Source organism: Prionailurus viverrinus, chromosome A3 (assembly GCF_022837055.1).
Source record: "Prionailurus viverrinus isolate Anna chromosome A3, UM_Priviv_1.0, whole genome shotgun sequence".
Taxonomy (NCBI): domain Eukaryota; kingdom Metazoa; phylum Chordata; class Mammalia; order Carnivora; family Felidae; genus Prionailurus; species Prionailurus viverrinus.
Window position 1 is genome coordinate 90,741,678 of NC_062563.1, and position 17,026 is coordinate 90,758,703.

At 52.2% G+C, this 17,026-nt stretch overlaps 1 protein-coding gene across 4 annotated transcripts in view; it reads left to right on the plus strand.

Annotated features, from left to right (window-relative positions):
* The first annotated feature begins 8,510 nt into the window (after positions 1–8,510).
* Positions 8,511–17,026, plus strand: part of TET3 (tet methylcytosine dioxygenase 3) — a 102,631-nt gene continuing 94,115 nt past the window's right edge. For 2 of the 4 annotated variants that reach the window (XM_047853426.1, XM_047853429.1), the window contains exons 1-2: positions 9,677–9,842; positions 10,685–11,417. In XM_047853426.1, coding sequence (XP_047709382.1) covers positions 11,115–11,417 — 303 coding nt within the window. In that variant the 5' untranslated portion in view covers positions 9,677–9,842; positions 10,685–11,114. Of the gene's footprint in view, positions 8,623–8,908; positions 9,067–9,676; positions 9,843–10,684; positions 11,418–17,026 lie in introns of those variants that run through there. The other 2 variants (XM_047853428.1, XM_047853427.1) reach the window with 2 other exon arrangements.

Genomic DNA, 17,026 nt, shown 5'->3' on the forward strand with positions numbered 1-17,026 from the left:
TTGTGAATGTTCGTGTCCTTTGCCTTCCCCTGCCTTTTGGGTGTTTATCTTTTTTCTTACATATGAAGCATACTAAGTATATAACACTTTTCCATTCATTTGTTTTGTAAATGTTTTCCCTAAATTTATCATTTAACTTGGGTTGTTGACATACACAAGAGCTTATTGATTTTATGCTCAGAAATACCTTTAGACTGTTTGATCAGGTAAATAGTTACCAACAGTTTCTTCTACAAGTCTCAATGAATAAAAGCCTGCTTACATAGGAGCAGTTTTTCTGGTTAAGCAGGATTTTATTGGTCTGGACTAAGAAAACCAGTCCATCTCCTACAGGAACCTGACTTGAAATTATCAAAACTATAATACTTTTTAGTTTACATTCTTTGAACTACCCCACTGGATACATGATAATGTAAAAAACATGTTGGTTGTTCCCATCTTTGTAGGGCAAAACATTTAAATTTTTTTAATGTTTATTTATTTGAGAGAGAGAGAGCCAGAGACAGAGCACAAGCAGGGGAGGGGTAGAGAGAAAGGGAGACACAGAATCTGAAGCAGGCTCCAGGCTCTGAGCTGTTGGCACAGAGCCGGACGTGGGGGTCGAACCCGCAAACTGCGAGATCATGACCTGTAGTTGGAAGTTTAACCTACTGAGCCACCCAGGTGCCTCAGTAGGTCAAAATATTTAAAAGCAAACAGTATGCATAGCCTCTCGCAAAAGACTGCCCCACCCACAAATTAACAAAGTCCGCTTTCTCTCTGATTTCAGAAATAGGGTAGGTTTTAGGAGGGTACCCCTGGGCCCTAGGTGGAGACTTTCTTTCAACCCAAGCCTCTCCTAGTCTCACGCCTTGGGGACAGACAGACTCTAAACCTGAGCAGGGTTGCTCTGGAATGTAATATCTGGTAGATACTTACACTAAAAAATTTTATGTTGCTTCTCTGACCTTCAAATTTAACTTGGATGCCCTGTATTTTTGTTTGCTAAATCTGACATCCCTGATCCTGAGGTTTCCTTTCAGTGGTGATGTTGGGGTCTGCGTCCCAGGCGTGCCTACAGGAAGCGGTACACAGACGTCGCACAACTGGTAGATCACATAAAGGTGTTTACCTGCCTCCCTCCAAAGAGGCTCTCATGGCCAAGGGGCAGCCTCTTCCCTGGGCCCCAGGGATACTTTCTAAGAAACCCACTGCGTTGACTTTTCTATACCAATCAGCATGTACTTAGAAACCTAAGCTCTTCACCCAGGCCTGGTGGGCTGCTCCCAGGCTTGCTGCACGTCATGGTTCCTCTTCCTCCTTTTTCTAGCAGCTGTGAGGTTCTTCTTGGGCTGGTGGATCCAGGCAGGCTCAGGTAAGTGCCCATCATTGCCTCACTCAGGTGTCCTTAGCCCACTACACGTTTTTGTTTGAGTGGCCAATCTGTTCCCTGTGGCCTCTTTCTGCCTTGACACCTATTTTCTGTCTTACGGACTCTTACTTCACTATAAATAATTAGATTGCTTTCCAAAAGTTGGATGCTCAAATTCATGTTTTATTGTGGTTTGAAGTGGCCAAATGACAGGTGGATGTGGGTCATGGCCTAGTCATGCCTCCATTAGGACAACCCTAAAGAATGGCAAGAAGAGGGAGGCATCGGCTCATACCCCCTCCCTGGCTTAGCAGATAAATAGTACAGTGTTGGCAATCCAGACTACTTCCCCAGGAACAGTGCCAGAGTGACCTCGAGTGACTCAGTCCGTTAGTGCAGGTGTTCCCAAGATCGCCTCTCCCGCTCCATGGGGCACGGCTGCGTCCTTTTTACCTCTGGCCCATTTATCTCCAAAGGCTTCTAACGCAGAGCTCCTCAATTTTGAGGGTGCCTAGGAATCACCTGGAAGTCTTGTTAGAATGCAGACACTGAATGAGCAACTCTGGGGCCTACTGAGAGTCTGCCCTCTTGACAAACTCATCGCACCGCTGCTGTAGGTCCACGGATCACACTTTGAGTGGCAAGCGTCTGAAGCTTTTCCTGATTGGCTGCAGGATGGCCCAGGTGCCTGGTCTTTTCAATTCCAGGGCTTTGGCGAAACCTCCAGGCCCAGGAGGTCGGAATCCAAGGCAATGTGATCCACGTCTGTGAGAAAGGCAACCGCAGGGAGAGGGCAAGGAGGTAAGCGGGAGTGAGAGCCGGGGAGCCGCGGGAAGCCTGAGAGAGGGGACAAGTTCTGGACAGTTTAGAGTGGAGGTGGCAGGCCCTAGGGCTGCTTGAATATGTAGGGAAGGAGGTGTTTGGAGAGCTGTCCTCTCCAGCTGGGGAGGCTGAGGAAGGTCTCCTGCTCCGTGCCAAGCCGGGTGCCTGGGCACCTACACATCATTGCCTCCATTCTCTTAGGTAATACATAATATCCTTACTGATTATTGTATAAATTTTAACTTTGGTTGCCATGGCTATTTATAGTTAAAATATTGTAAGACCCTTTCCCTGTGAAGGGGGCACAGAAATCAGGGGATGGGATGGCTTAGAAGGAGGAGACCATCTGAGCGTCTGCTACATACAAGGTCCGAGATAGGACATTGCCACAGTGTGGCTCATTTGATGCTCTGCAAAGGAACCTGCAAAGGAGCTAGCGTAAGTCCCATTTTTACAGATGAGAAGGAGGCTGGGTGAGGGAAATCACCTTGCCCACAGTCACAAAACCAGAACCTAGAGGAGTGGAAATGGAGCCCAGGCACCCGGAGGGAGCATCTCAGTGTTTGGGGAAAGGGAAGGTATTGTGTGTGTGTGTGTGGGGGGGTGCACAATGGCCAAGTGGAATGATGGGGGCTCTGAGGATTGGTCCCCTTGCACTGCACAGTTCCCGCAAACGGGGCTTGACCCTCACCCACAAAGGATATGGGGAAGGGGGAGCCTCGAGAATGAAAGGGATGATCTCCAGTTCAGGTCTCAGATAGGACAGCGAGCAGGCTCCTGTCCAGCAGAGATGGAATGGGAACAACATATGGAAACAAGATAATGGGACAAACAGGGTGATGATGAAGAAGCCTTTTAGGGATGCTCAGCTCTTTTTAGGAAGCCTTTGCATCACTCTGGCTGGATTCTTAAGATTTGTAGCTCAGGAATTTCATGATTTTTATACTGCACATATTTTCTGTGGTCTCATCTCCCCAACTCTACATGGTTTTGTTTGTTTGTTTTTGTTTTTTAGTAAGTCCTTTTAAAAAGGCTGACCTTGTTGGAGGATTTGATGTTTAAGTTTAACCAGGAGGTAGATAGTAAGATCTTGGTCCAGCCAATTTCCCCCACCCCTGAACCTCAAGTCCCCATATATGCTGCTTCTTGGGTCTCTGGGCATGTCCCACATGTGCCTCAAATGGACATGTCCTTGCTGACTTCATTCAGCCACCTGCTCTTCCTCTGGGCCCCTTGGTGCTACCATCCACCCTGTTGCTCTTCCAGAAACCTCCTCTGTGTGCCCTCATATAATTGATCCCCATCCTGTTGACGTGAGTCACTAAATCTGTCTCCAGTATATCTCTGCATCCCCAGCCCACAACCCTAATGGAGACCACCATGATTTTTTTTCTCACCTGGGTTTCTGCAACAGCCTTCCAGCTGGTTTCTCTGCCTCCATGCTGGGACTCTAATACATCCCCCATACCGCAGCCAGCACTGAGCAAGATGTGGTCCCTGTCCACAGCACAGTAGATGGGACAAATCTACTAAATCTACTAATGATGTGATTGGCAGGTTCAGTCTCGAGAGACCATCAAAGGCTTCCTGGGGTGTCACCCGAGTTTAGCCAGGAAGGATGAGTGGGAGTGAAATGGCAAGAAGGCAGGAAATGCTTCTGCCGAAGCTGTGCTGTTTCAGAACTTTCCTTTAGCTGTCAGGCCCCTGGTGACACATATACCCCAAGTCCTTTCCTCTGCTGGATTCTGTCTCAATTTACAAATTAATGTCTACTGAGTTTGCCCCACTGCCACTCATCCCTTCCACCAGGCTTCCCTCGGGTCAGATTTCTTCCACCCTGATCTAAATTTCTGAATCTAGTTCTCTAGTGGGAGGAATGACAACCAATCGACTGGGAATTTCAAGTATATGTCCCCAGGAGGCAGAAGCCTCCATGCCTGCCCTCATGAAATGGGCAGAACTGATCGCATTTACACCTACCTTAGAGACCCCACATCCCCGTCACATGCACACACTATTCCCTGTGTGTTAGTTATGAGTGCTGCTAACCAAATACTTTTGCTTCTGCTTCCAGGCACATGGCAGCATTGTACCTACTGCACTTCCCCAACCCCTCATGACTTGCTTTGGCCCGTGAAATGAGAGCAGAAGTGACTTGTATTACTTCCGGGTGAAGACTTGGAGAATTAGTGCTTGATTTGCCCCGTCCTCGCTTCCTGCCTTCAGGGTCGAGGAGGCAGCATGTCCAGTTCCAGCTGCCTGCGTCCCTGGGTGGCTGTGGGAAACAGAGCTCCTCTTGACCCACAGTGGACACATTTCATGATCGAGGAATAAACTTTTATGTCAAACCACTGTGACCTGGGGATTATTTGTTATTACATCAAAGCCAAACTGACCCTGACTGATACATCCCATCAAATCAAGGTCTGGGTCGGGGAGCACCGAGGTCTTTATCCCTGTTGGGTATTCAACAACCTGAGTCTCAGAGCCAAAGTTCCCACCCTTCTGCCCAGCCCCCTTAAGTTGGAAGATTTCCAGGTTATTTCATCTCTTTCCCATCATGATGAGGATCCATGCATTCTCCTTGTGAGTTATTTAGTCTATTTGATTCCACCTAAATTCAAAATGAAGTCACAGAAATAAAATGTGAAAGCATTTGCTGAGCTACTCAAAAACCTAGTCTAGATATCCTACACATGTCACACTGACCCATGCATGTCCAAAGCAATCCAGTAATGCATCTCCCTTTCCCCAAGAGCAAAATGCCAGCGTCTGCCCCATATCAGCCCTGGCACCGGTAGGCTAATTTCAGAGGCCCTCGATCGTAGGCCCAGTTCTGCCACTTAGTAGTGAATGACCTTGGACAAATTACCTCTCTGAGTCCCAGTTCCCTTATCTGTAAAATGGTGATAATAATAATAAAAGCTGTGTCACAGAAAGAAAAGGAAAGTAACATTTGCATTTGGCGTGTTAGCCACTCTGCAGACAGAACCATAATGTACGTGAAAGTGCTTTGAAAAGGGAAAGCTCTATGCAAACATTAGCTGATAATATTTTCAACCAATACATGACCAAAAAAGAAACACATCCCAAAGCAAATAAACTTCCTTTAATCTTCAAAACCGAGCCCAGGCGTGGATGGACGTGGCTGTGTATTTACAGTTCTGCAAAAGGTTCCGCAGTACGAAGCTGCTTCTTCAAGTAGGGCAAATTGCTTATTAGCTAAAGAGAAGGAGCAGGATCAAACATCTCAGAGGAGGTTAGTCACATGCGATCATTTACAGGTTCGGCAAACGACCAACAAGCAGCGTTGATTCCACCAAGTGACTTCCAGAAGAACTACGCGGGCACTTCCAACTCAACTTCCTGTGCTCGTTGCCCGCCCGCTCGTGCTGAATCGACCGCAGTTCCTCAGTGGAGCTGGAAGTCCTTATTTCCCAGCCCCACCTCCATCCCCAAAGGGAAACGCCCCCTGCCAACCTCGCAGTGCTGGCCGTCCACTGGGCTTGTTTCCTTCGCGACGGGATTTCCCTTTCTAACCCTTGGGGCAGCTGCAGCAGCCAGGTCCTGACCTCACCGGAGCAGTGGCCTAAAAAGGCTCAGTCTTCGGTCGCTGGGGGTGGGGCCCGCCACGCTGCTTAATAAAAAGAAGCCTCTCTCGCTTTACCTCCTCTAAGCGCCCCGGGCCTGATCCTGGCCGCCGCCTGGGCGCTGAACTTGCTTCTCAACCGCTTCTACTAGTCCAGTGCTTCCCAAACTTGAGCGTGCATCACCCCAAGGGCTTGTTACAACAGAGCGCCGGCCCCACCTCCAGAGTTTCTGCTAGAGTAGGTTTGGGGTGGGGCCCCAGAGCTTGCATTTCTAACAAGTTCCCAGGTGTTGGTGATACTGCATCTGGGGACCACAGTTAGCCAACCACTGCCTCTAGCTCAATGCTTCTGCCAGAGAGAGAGAGGCCCGCTGGGCACCTCCGCCACCGTCCCAGCTGCTCTCCCGCCCTGCGTGCTGTGTGAGGAAGGAACAACCCGGGCAGCACAGGGGGCTGCAGACCCAACACGGCAGTCTGGAAAAAACCAAACAAAACAAAAACCCTGGAAGCCTGTGGGTCTTCGGTGTCACCGGGATGTCATTGATCAGGTTCTACTGACCTCATTTCTTCATTCAGCACATATTGATTGAATGCTAAGTCTAGGGTTACGAAGGTGAAAAGACAAGGTCCCAGCCCTCCAGGAGCTCATAGTAACAGGGAGGGAAATGTGCAAACAATTACAATGCTGATAAGATAACTGTTGTAAGGGGGGGGGGCATCAAACTTCTGTGGGGAGTAGGTGGAGCTCTGGAATCTGAGGAGCTGGGAAAAGTTTCATGGAAGAAATGGCATTTATGCCCAGACCTGCAGGATGGGTGGGAATTTGGCAGGTAGAAGGAGTAGCTGGAACCCCAGGGGTGGGGGTGGGGGGAGTGGGAAGGGGTTTCCCCAGGCACAGGGAATGAGCAAACAGAGACTGTCCAAGTGCAGGGTTCCAGAGGGAGAAGCAGTCCGGAAAATGACTGGCAGGTGTTGGGCTGGGCCTGGTTTCCCTCCCACCTCTCTGGCTGCTCCTTCTCAGTCTCTTTTGCTGATCCCCTGTCAACTGCTCTTCCTCATGAGCTGGTGTTCCCTGGGGCTCTGTCCTGGCTGCCTTTTCCTCCCACTTTCCCTGTCCACTACCGATGAGCTCCTCCACACCTGAGGCCTCACTTACAATCTACTCAGCAATGGGGTTCACGTGTGTGTGTGTTTCCAGCCCAGGCCTCACCCCCTCAGCTCCACATGGATGGCTCCAGGTATCTTTCCTCCCATACTCTGTATTGGTGAATGGCGCCAGCATTCATCCAGTTAACTAAGCCAGAGGACTTTGTGAAACAGCCCTCTCAGGTAGCTGGTGAAGAGTTATTTGGCACAGTAAATTGCTCAGAATACAGAAAGATGCCAGGCTCAAATTCTGAGTCTGCCATTTTTTTTAAAGTTTATTTATTTATTTTAAGAGAAAGAGAGAGAGGGAGAGAGGGAGGGGCAGAGAGAGAGGGGAGAGAGAATCCCAAGCAGGCTCCGTGCTGTCAGCGCAGGTCCCAACTCGGGGCTCGATCTGGGGAGCCGTGAGACAAAATCAAGAGTCGGATGCCCAACCAACTGAGCCACCCAGACACCCCCGGAATCTACCATTTACTAGCTGAGTGACCTTGGGCAAGTTACTTAATCTCTGTTTCTTTATCTGTAAAATGAGTTTAATGATAATACCTAGTTCACAAGGTTGTTCTATGGATGAAACAATAACAGTTGTCATTTATTATTCCCTACGAAGAAACAAAAAAACTAACTGATCACAAGTAGTGCTGTCCAGAAAGCCCTAGGCCAAGTACTTTATTTACTTGGATTGTCTCAGAAATGGTGAGTACCTTGTCCAAGGTCACTCTGCTAGCAAATGGCACAGCCAGGTCTGGAACCCAGAATTCTCTGTCCCTAAGCCACCTTCTTCAACCCAATTGTCACACGGTCTGTCTGGAGATTGTATAACAAATGGGGAAATGCTCATGTTATAACGTTAGTGAAAAGAGGGCAGAAAATTGTGTAATCAGTGTGCATACAACTGTTATAAAATTTAAAAAAGGAAACTGATCTACAAATAGAAAAGGCTAGAAAGAATTATAGAGAATGGTTAAATGTGGTTGTATTTTGGTGATGTCTGTCTTCTAATTCTCTGTATTTTCTACATTTTCTTTAATATATATAATTTTATTAAAACAAAATTACTTAAAACATTAAACATTCATTACAGTGACAATTGCAAGTCCACAACCTGTTCTCATGTTTGATTGAAAATTACACTAAGTATCTCTTCTCAGTTCTAGACTTACTTCCCTGAACAGAAACTCTTTAGTCCTCTGTAACACGGGAGTAGGAAGTAGGTATTGCAGCCATATTCCCCACCCACCCACAACTGACAACCTGGCCACTGGAGCAGACTGTCAAAATAAGGCCTGGGAGGAGGAGGGAAGTTCCAGGCAGAACCCCGGCTTCTCCTACCGCCTAGGGCTTTCTGGACAGCGCTACTTGAGATCAGTTACTTTTTTTGTTTCTTCTAAATAGCCGGCCGAATGCTCTTTTTCCAGTTCTGGCTGAGTTGTTAGCTTCAGCCGGGCAGGGATGCCTGCCAGGTACCTGGCTCTGTGAGCACCGCCCAAACTGGTCAGGCCAGTCCGCCCCATGGCTGTTTCTGCCAGAACTTGCCCGCGCGCGCGAGTGTGTGTGTGTGTGTGTGTGTGTGTGTGTGTATGTTAGAGACCCACCCTTCTCTCCAGCAACCCAGGTAGGTGGAAGGCAGCTGCGGGCACCAGCCTGGCAGTCAGGCCAGATGGGTGGAGCTGAATTAATCTAACCTGGAATTTCAACTTGGCCTGCACAACAGGTGAGGGGAAAAAAAAAAAAAAAAAAAAGCAGCAGAGTGAACGGGCAGTTTGGCAACTTGGAAATATTCTTGTGCCTTGTCCCTTGTCCCCTGCCTGGAAAATAGCCCGGGGTGACTTCTCAAAGTGTCAGCACCGGGTAATGGGGCTTGGTTGCACCACGGCCCCCTTCATAGGTTCTCCGAGCCCCTCCTGAACGCTGTCCTCCTCCGTTACCCTCCGCGACGCGCCCGTTCCCCCTCCTCTGGGAGGCAGGGCGGGGGTATCGGATTAGTCTTTGTTTTCGACGCGAAAGAGCCGAGCGCGGCGCGGGGGAGGCTCGCGATGGCAGGGCCCTGGGGTCCGCCTGAGTACGGCGCTCGGCCGTGACCCCTGCGAGGGTGTCCCGTAGCCGGCCCGCAGCCTCTGCCCCCAGGTACCCTTTCCTTGCCGGCCAGGCTGACTCGGTACGCAAACGCGCGACGTCCCCCATTGTCCTGCCTCGGAATGAGCGAGCGGCAGCAGGGAGAGGGGGGTCAGTCAGGCCCGGAGCTCAGGGCCCCCGGGGGCTCCGGGGCCGTCCCAGACCTCTCGGGCCCGCAGGGAGCGGCAGGAAGTGGGGACACCGGGGCCGGCTCGGCCGAGGGCCTAGGCTAGGAGGTCCGCGTGCCCCACCCCGCGCGGCCCGCCTGGGCTGCAGAAGCGCGGGAGGGCGGGGGCCACTAGCCTGAAGGGGGCGGAAGGGTCCTGGGAGGGCCGACGCGGGGGTGGGGAGGTACTGCAGGTGCAAAGGCGCGGCGGCCGAGCCGGGCCCGGCCGCCACCCGCTTGCAGGCTGCTCGCTCCGTCCCCTCCCCCTTCGCGGGAACTCCCCCCTCGCGCAGCCCCCGGCCCGGTGGAGGGGGCGGCGGGGCCGGCGGGGCTCGGCGGGGCCGCACGTGCGCGCCCTCCCGGGCGGGGGAGTCCCCGGGCGAGCACGTGCCGCGGCGCGCGGGGGGCGGGGAGTCCCGCGGACGCCTTCATTGCTGCTGCTGCCGCCGCGGCCGCCGCTGCCTCTTCCTTCCTCCTGAGCCGTCCCCTCCTCGGCCCGGGCGGGGGGCTCCGCGCGCCCAGCTCGGCCCGGCCAGGCGCTCCGTGAGGCGGGCGCCCCAGGCGGCGGCGGCGGCCGCGACGGTGGTGGCGGCGGCAGCGCGGGCCGGGAAACTTTGCCCCTTTGTGCGCTCCGCCCCGGAGGCGGCGGGCAGGTCGGTGCAGTCGGTGCCTTTCCGGCTCCGGGGTGGGGGAGGGGAGGCGTGGGGGGCCCTGCCCGGAGGGGGGGGTGTGGGGGAATGGGGGAGGGGACGGCCCGGGGGCCGGCCGGGGGGGCCGCTACTTTGTTGCGGGGGACGGGGCGGGGGTGCTACGGGTCACAGTGTAGCGGAGCCGGGCGGGGGTGGCGGGGCGGGGCGGGGGCTGCGGAGCCGCCAGAGCCGAGCGGCCGAGGCCCCAGAACAAAGGAGCCCGAGCGGCGGCGCGCGCGCGGCCCGGCCCGAGCTGGAGCGCGCCCCCCTCCCCTCGCCCCCTCGTCGGAGCGGGCCGCCCTCCCCAGTCTGGCCGACGGGCGGGGGGCGCGGCGGGGCGGCCGGCGCGGGCTACCCCGGGCGCGCCCCTGTCCAGGCCGCTTCCGTGCCGGGGGCGCTCGGGCAGCCCCGCCGACTGAAGCTCTCAGCAAACTTTATTTTGAAAGCTCTGCTCCCTTGGGGAGGCCCTAGCGACCTCCAGTGAGGGGTGTGTGTGGGAATTTTGGTGAAACTCTCCCAAGCCCGTGGGGGTGGGGCAGAGGACAACTTTATTAGACATCTCACCTTGACCACCCCTTTAAATTCGTTGAGCAGGTTCCCTCAGCACCCCATAAGGCGCTAGGCCTCCTCCCCCAGGCAGGGAGCGGGTGCTGGTGCGCCCTGCCAGAGGTTCTGGGGAGGACTTCATTTGAGCAAGCCCTTTCTCTTCCCCCATTTTCTCTCCTTCCAGAAGCAGGAAGAGGTAACATGTGAAAGTTGTCCCTGAGCCTCAAGTGATGCGCTTCCTCTTTCTGTCTCTCTTTTAGGCAGCACTGCCTTCTCCATCATCCTGACCCCAGAGGACAATTACCAGGAGGAGAAACTCCTCACCCTGCCCAGCCCCCACCACACACTCACCTGCTCACCTCATGCCTGGGTCCAGGGTGGGTGAGGGTGAAGAACCCACCCAGTCAAGATGATCCCTTCTCTGGGGACCGCTGCTGGTGTCCTGCCCCAGATCCTGGGCCCCAGCAGTTGGGAGAGTGGCCCCCAGCTGAGCCCTATCAGACTGCTGCAGAGGAGGTGAAGAGGGGTTGAGAAGAGGCGCCCATCCTGGAGTCTGGAGCTGCTTGCCTTCACCCGCGTACACTCTTGACTGTTTTAGGAAAGAAGGACCTGGTGGTGGCCTTTGCAGGCAGGCAAGAAGCTGGACCGTGGCTTTATTCTGGCACCTATGCCCCTACCTCTGGCAGCGTCATGAGCCAGTTTCAGGTGCCCCTGGCAGTCCAACCGGACCTGCCAGGTCTTTATGACTTCCCTCAGGGCCAGGTGATGGTAGGGGGTTTCCAGGGACCTGGGCTCCCCATGGCCGGGAGTGAACCCCAACTCCGAGGGGGTGGAGATGGGCGAAAGAAACGAAAACGGTGTGGTACTTGTGAGCCGTGCCGGCGGCTGGAAAACTGCGGGGCTTGCACCAGCTGCACCAACCGCCGCACGCACCAGATCTGCAAACTGCGCAAGTGTGAGGTGCTGAAGAAAAAAGTGGGGCTTCTCAAGGAGGTAAGCTGGCCCTTGTTTGGCTACCCTGCCCTTGCCGTGAGGGTGCTGTCCTCACAGGGTCTTGCTGAAGACGGTTAAGCCCAGTCTACCATTCTGATCCTTTTGGTCTAACTTTCACTGGGGCCATGTGTGGGAGCTGTCTTACTGACAGTTTGTAAGAGAGTAACCACGGAGTGGGGGGTCTCCAGCTAGCACGCTCCTCTCTGATGTTTGCATTTGATGGAGGACATACCCAGCCTTATTTCTAGAAGGTGTGTGTGTGTGTGTGTGTGTGTGTGTGTGTGTGTCCTACTTGAAGCCTCAGATGTATTTCAAGGTCACACCAATGCTTGGGTGGCATGGGAGTGATGGTGTCAGGTAAGGGGTGGATTTGGAAAGAAAGATTTGGAGTGACAGGGTGCTTTTGTGCTGCCCTGATGAATGGGATGTTTTGTTTTTCCTAAACCTTTTCTCGAGTACCACCGTTTTTCTCAGAAAGCAGGAGAGCCTATTGGAACTGGAGATTTAATGACAACCCATGATTTGGGTTTCTCTACTGGACTGAGGACTTCTTGGGGTCCAAGACTTTTCTTTATCTCTGTGTTCTCAGGACCTGGCTCAGTTCCTTGATGTGTAGTCGGCACTCAGATACTAATTGAATGAATGAATGATGTGCTTTTGAGACACTGTCCAGCCCAGGGAAGAGTACCGCCTTCATTTGGAATAGGGGGATGGAGGGAGGAAAGGAGGAGTGGGGACGAAATGAAAGGGGGAAGCGGAGAGGTAGTGACCCTGCACTGGCCATCGTTCCCTTCTATTCTGGTGGCTGGCTGCCAGCACGAGGTTGGTGGCAGCCTCCATAGCTCAGAGTTGGCAGAAGTAGGGCCGAGCGAAGTTGAGCAGCTCGGGAGAGCGGTGTAGCGGCTTGAGGTCGCTCCAGGCAGCGGAACTGGCGCTGGACAGAGCCGGAGGCCTGCGCTGTCTGTGGGGCTCCTGTGCTCCGCCACTGATTTGTCCAAGGGCTCAGACAACTCAGGCCCCCTCTCCGGGGTTGTCTTCTCCCCTGGGAAATGGAGGGGTTGTGCTTGATGGCCTTTGAAGCCCTTTCCAGCTGGGCTGGGAGCCGCCGCGCTTCTGAGGGCTAGGGCACCTGTGGCTTCGATGGGCTGGCGGCTGGCGCTCGGGATTTCCCTGTCCGCTGAGCGCCCAGCTGTGCCTTGAGCTTGGTGGGGCTGTGGTCCCGTGGCTGGGAAGAGAGCTCCAAGTGTTGGGGGCAGGGAAGTGGGTGTTGCTGGGATGTCTTCTGCCCCTTTTCACTTTCTCTTGTCCACTCCTGTGGAAGCTGCATATAGCGGCCCAGGACCACAGACTTTGTGCTCTGTTTCCCTGGTCTCTGATGAAAGCAGACATCTGGATCACATGTGCAGCTCCCCCTCACCCACCCCCCCAGCTGGGAAGCAGTGTCCGGTCCCTGTATGTTGCTGGTGTTGTGAGGAGTTGGCATCCTGCTGGCCCAGGGCCCTGTGGGTCACTTCTGAAAGGGAGCAGGGGAAGAGCAGGGGTAGACTTCACTCCTGGGCATGAGATCTAGTGTTTTGGAGTAAGGAAGAGTTGTTCGGTCTACTTTTAAAGCTTGGTTCCTCTGCTTGCTTCCTTGAGGCATCCATCCCATCTTGCCACCCTCTTTGTTTCACTCCACTCTTCCTGTGATCAAACCCGAGGAGTAGGGGGGCTGAGCTTTCTGAACTGGGTGTTCCTGGAAGTAGAGGACATGGTGAACTGTGTTTAAGCTTTTCTTATGGCACTGATGCGCACATCTGAGTGAAAGGGGCAAGGAGTGAGGCCAGTGTCCTGACATCCTCCTGCATAAGCTGCTGACCTGGGCTGCTTGGTGATCATGGTTAAGATACAGGGATCTGGGTTGGCTGAGGCTTAGACACAGCCCTGCTGAGAGATCTGTATCCATGTAGAGCTCATCGGTGATGGCTGCCCATCTCAGCCACCAGGGTCTGTGGCTGGTGGCCTGTGGTGTCCCAAGACAGAAGGACTACACACTGGTGTATAGACCAGCGCTGGCCCGCAACAAAGTTCTTTGGTTTCTGGAGAAACCGTGGAAAGGGGACAATGAAGTGACCTTTTTTCTTAAAACTATTTTTGACTTGTTTTAAGGATAGGGCCTTTGTAATTGATGCTCAAAATGCAGTATCTTTTACAATTCGAAGGTGTTGGTAGAAAGTAAATCTATTTTTTTTTTTTAATCTTTACTTGGTAAAATATAAAATGGTAACTAGTGTCTACATCCACAACTTTTTTTATTGGTCCGTGAAAGCCGAAAGCAGGGGAACCACTGTCCAGGCTACACTGCATTTAATGAATGTATCTCTGGCGTAGTCAGGGAGCCAAGAAACGCCCCGAGAGGCTCTGCCTGAGTGAGTCCAAGAGAACCAGCCCCGGGGGGACTTCTGGGACCTTAACCATTAGATCGGAGCAGCCATGTCGCCATGTCACAGGAGAGTCCCAGGATTGGGGAGGTTGGGAAAGGGGGAGACATGTTACTGGCATCAGAGTGGTTTTTTTTTTTTTTCCCGGCTCAGGTATAGGACTTTAGAATTTGGCCCTGATTCTTCAGGTGGGACAAGACACAGCATCCAGGAGTCTCCTGGGAACCAGTCCATCTCCTTGCATCCCTGCTCCCTGGCATTTCCTCTTCTACGCACCTTTTCCTTCCAGCCTGTCTCCACCTCCCCCTGCTTCTTTGAGCTGTCTGACAACTGCTTTGTGTCATTCTGTAAGGGGGAACGTTATCTTGGGTTTCTCTGCTCCTCACTCTTTTTTGCAGTGTGTGTGTGTGAAGGGGGAGGTGCTGTGGAGCCCCTTCACTCAGAAAAGAAGTTCAGCATTTTAAGACTAGAAACAGTTCCCAGGGAAGGGCCCTCCCACCAGAACCAGGTGACTGCTTCTCTGGGACCAAAAGTGAGGTAAACACCTTCAAGTGGTTTATTCCTGTACCGTGATTTTCCTTTCTAGTGGCAGGAAGAATTTAGATCCTAGGCTGATGTCCGAGACTGTTAGACTTCACATTCTTTTCACCTGAGTTGTGGCTTGTAGCACAAAGAAGATGTCTAACTAGAAGATAGGACGTGGTGGGTATGGAGACAAAGTAGGCCTCAGACCCCAAAGTAAGCCCTGTGCTGCTTACTGTCTTGAGCGTTGGTTTCTCATTTGTCAGATGGGGTAACTTTTCTCTGCAGGGTTGTTGTGAGGATTAATGGAGATTAAAATATGCATAGTGTCTGGCACATAGTAGGTAATCAAAAGGCAGTGACAACACATTCCTAGAACATCTAGGGAAGATGGCTGGGAATTAGCCTCAACTCTGCGGGGGTGGAGATGGGTGAAGAAACGGAAACAGTGTGGTACCTTCACGCATAAATGATTGTGCATTCATCTCTAAGTCGTAATTGTAAAGATATAATACAAATTAGGTGTTTATCTCAAGACATCTACTAGCTTGCTTATAAAAGAACCATGGAGCCAGGCAGAAGGAGGGAAGAATTTGCCAGCCTCTCTGCTGAGGAAGGAGGTTAGACACCCAGGAGCAAGGAGCTGCTGTGGTCTTGGGCCTTCTTGGGCCTTCTTGGGCCTGACTGAGAAATTGCTCGTGGGTGAGCACCTGATAGGAAGGGTAGGAGAATAACTATGGAAAAAGCAAACAAACCCTGTTTGGAAAAACATGTGTGGAAGGTTGGAAGCATGATTGAGAACATTGTGGGTGAAAAATGAAGAGAGATGGGAATATATATAGTGTGAAAACACCATCTAGCTCTCAGCCAAGTGGATTTAGTGGCTGAAACAGCTCTCTATTGCCGTTTTGAGACAAGATACCTCAAAATAGGGGATCTCTCAACAATACGAGAGTATCTACCGATTCTTGCCTTTCCTGTCGGTAGTCCAATGTTCCTGAAGACAGAGGCTGTGGGGAGGGATGCTTTCAGGCTGGCACCAGTTCCCACCAGCAAAAGGGAGAAGTAGTTGGTAAGACAGAAGTGATGAAATTCTTTAGAGAAAGGAACCCCGTCTTCCCCCTTTGTGAAGCCAGAGTGAAGACTGGGCAAGGAGCGGCATTTACCACAGACTTCAGAAATCATCTTTCAAATGCAAAGAGTTTTTAACCCCAGGCCCACAGACTAAAAGGGAAGTTAGCTGGAAGGATGGGATTGCTCTTTAAAAAGGAAATGCTGACAGAACAGTCCTGAATGGTGCCCCAAGGAGGAAGGTGATGGGACTCTGGGAGAACTGAGCCATCTGTGTGGCTACATGGGCTGCTGTCGTGTGAGCGCAGATGGTGGAAGACCATGCTCCTTATGTGGAAAGGGGGTGTGTGTCACGGAAGGCAGATTGAGGAGTGGCCTGACCCCTTAAGAGGAGTGTCAGGAAGTACAGTGGCCAGAATGTGCTGAGGCTGGTGGAAAACACTCAAGACAATAAACGTCTTTTATATATTCCCGGCGAGAATGAGAAGGAAGTGTAGGCTTACAACTTCGGGTACATAGCTGGTGACAGAGAGCAGCCACTGGGCCCCTGTCGTGTTGGGAGGAGTGAGCTGGGGAAAGACCGCAGCGTGTGTGGTTAGGAAAGGAGGGCCAGCCAGCTGCCTTAACCTGAGTCTGAGCCATTCACTCCCTGCCGAACACCTTCACATATGCTCACAGAATGCCAATTTTTATGCAATTATGATGGTTGAAAGAGGACTAAAAGATCAGAGACAGGCAAAAAGTCCAATTCTTCAAAGAGATTTTGGAAACGATAAACGCATAAGCTTGACGTTGATTTTGGACAGCTCTAGAGCAGATTGTTAGAAAGATGGTTTGGGAGACTAGAAAGGCAAGTGATGAGCCTTGGGAGGTGGGGGTGTCCCTTTGGCTTTCTATAAAGCAGTTCAGCCAAATTAATAAATCTGGATTTCTGCAAATAAATGATGGTATCTCCTGCAGCTTCTTGGACAGATCAGAGGGTCGGTTTTTGATTTAAAGTCATCCTGAAGAGAGGGCACTGGCGTAACTGCCCTTTCAATCTTTTTATCAACCACGTGGATCAGGGATTCCACATTGTGATCCCCTGGGTCCCACTCCCAGGGATTCTGATTTAACTGGTCTGTGGTGAACCCAGTTGGGCTGGGGCACCCCAGGTGTATCTGGTGTTTAGTTAGAGTGGAAATTCTCTGATGCAGTTGTGAGACTGAGGTTATGGGCACCGACCTGGGCTCTTCTGCAGAGTGCTTGCCTGAGTCTTAGAGTATGTGAAGGACCATACATCCTCCTTTGCTGATCAGTGGACCAGCAGCATGGACATTGCCTGGGAGCTTGTTAGAAATGCAGAGTCTTGGGCCCTATCTAGGACCTCCTGAATCAGAATCTGTACTTTTACCAGATTCCCACGTGATTTTTATGTCCATGAGAGTTTGAGGAGCTGATCTGCAGCGCCTCTGTGACTGGGAGAAGGGGATGGAGTTGGAGAAGGGGGCAGAAGTCAATCTTGATGAACAGGTAGAGAACTCCAGTTGCCAAGAAGAATAAGGAAGATGACTAATCCATTTCTTTACCTGCAGGCCAGGGAGACAAGATCCTCTT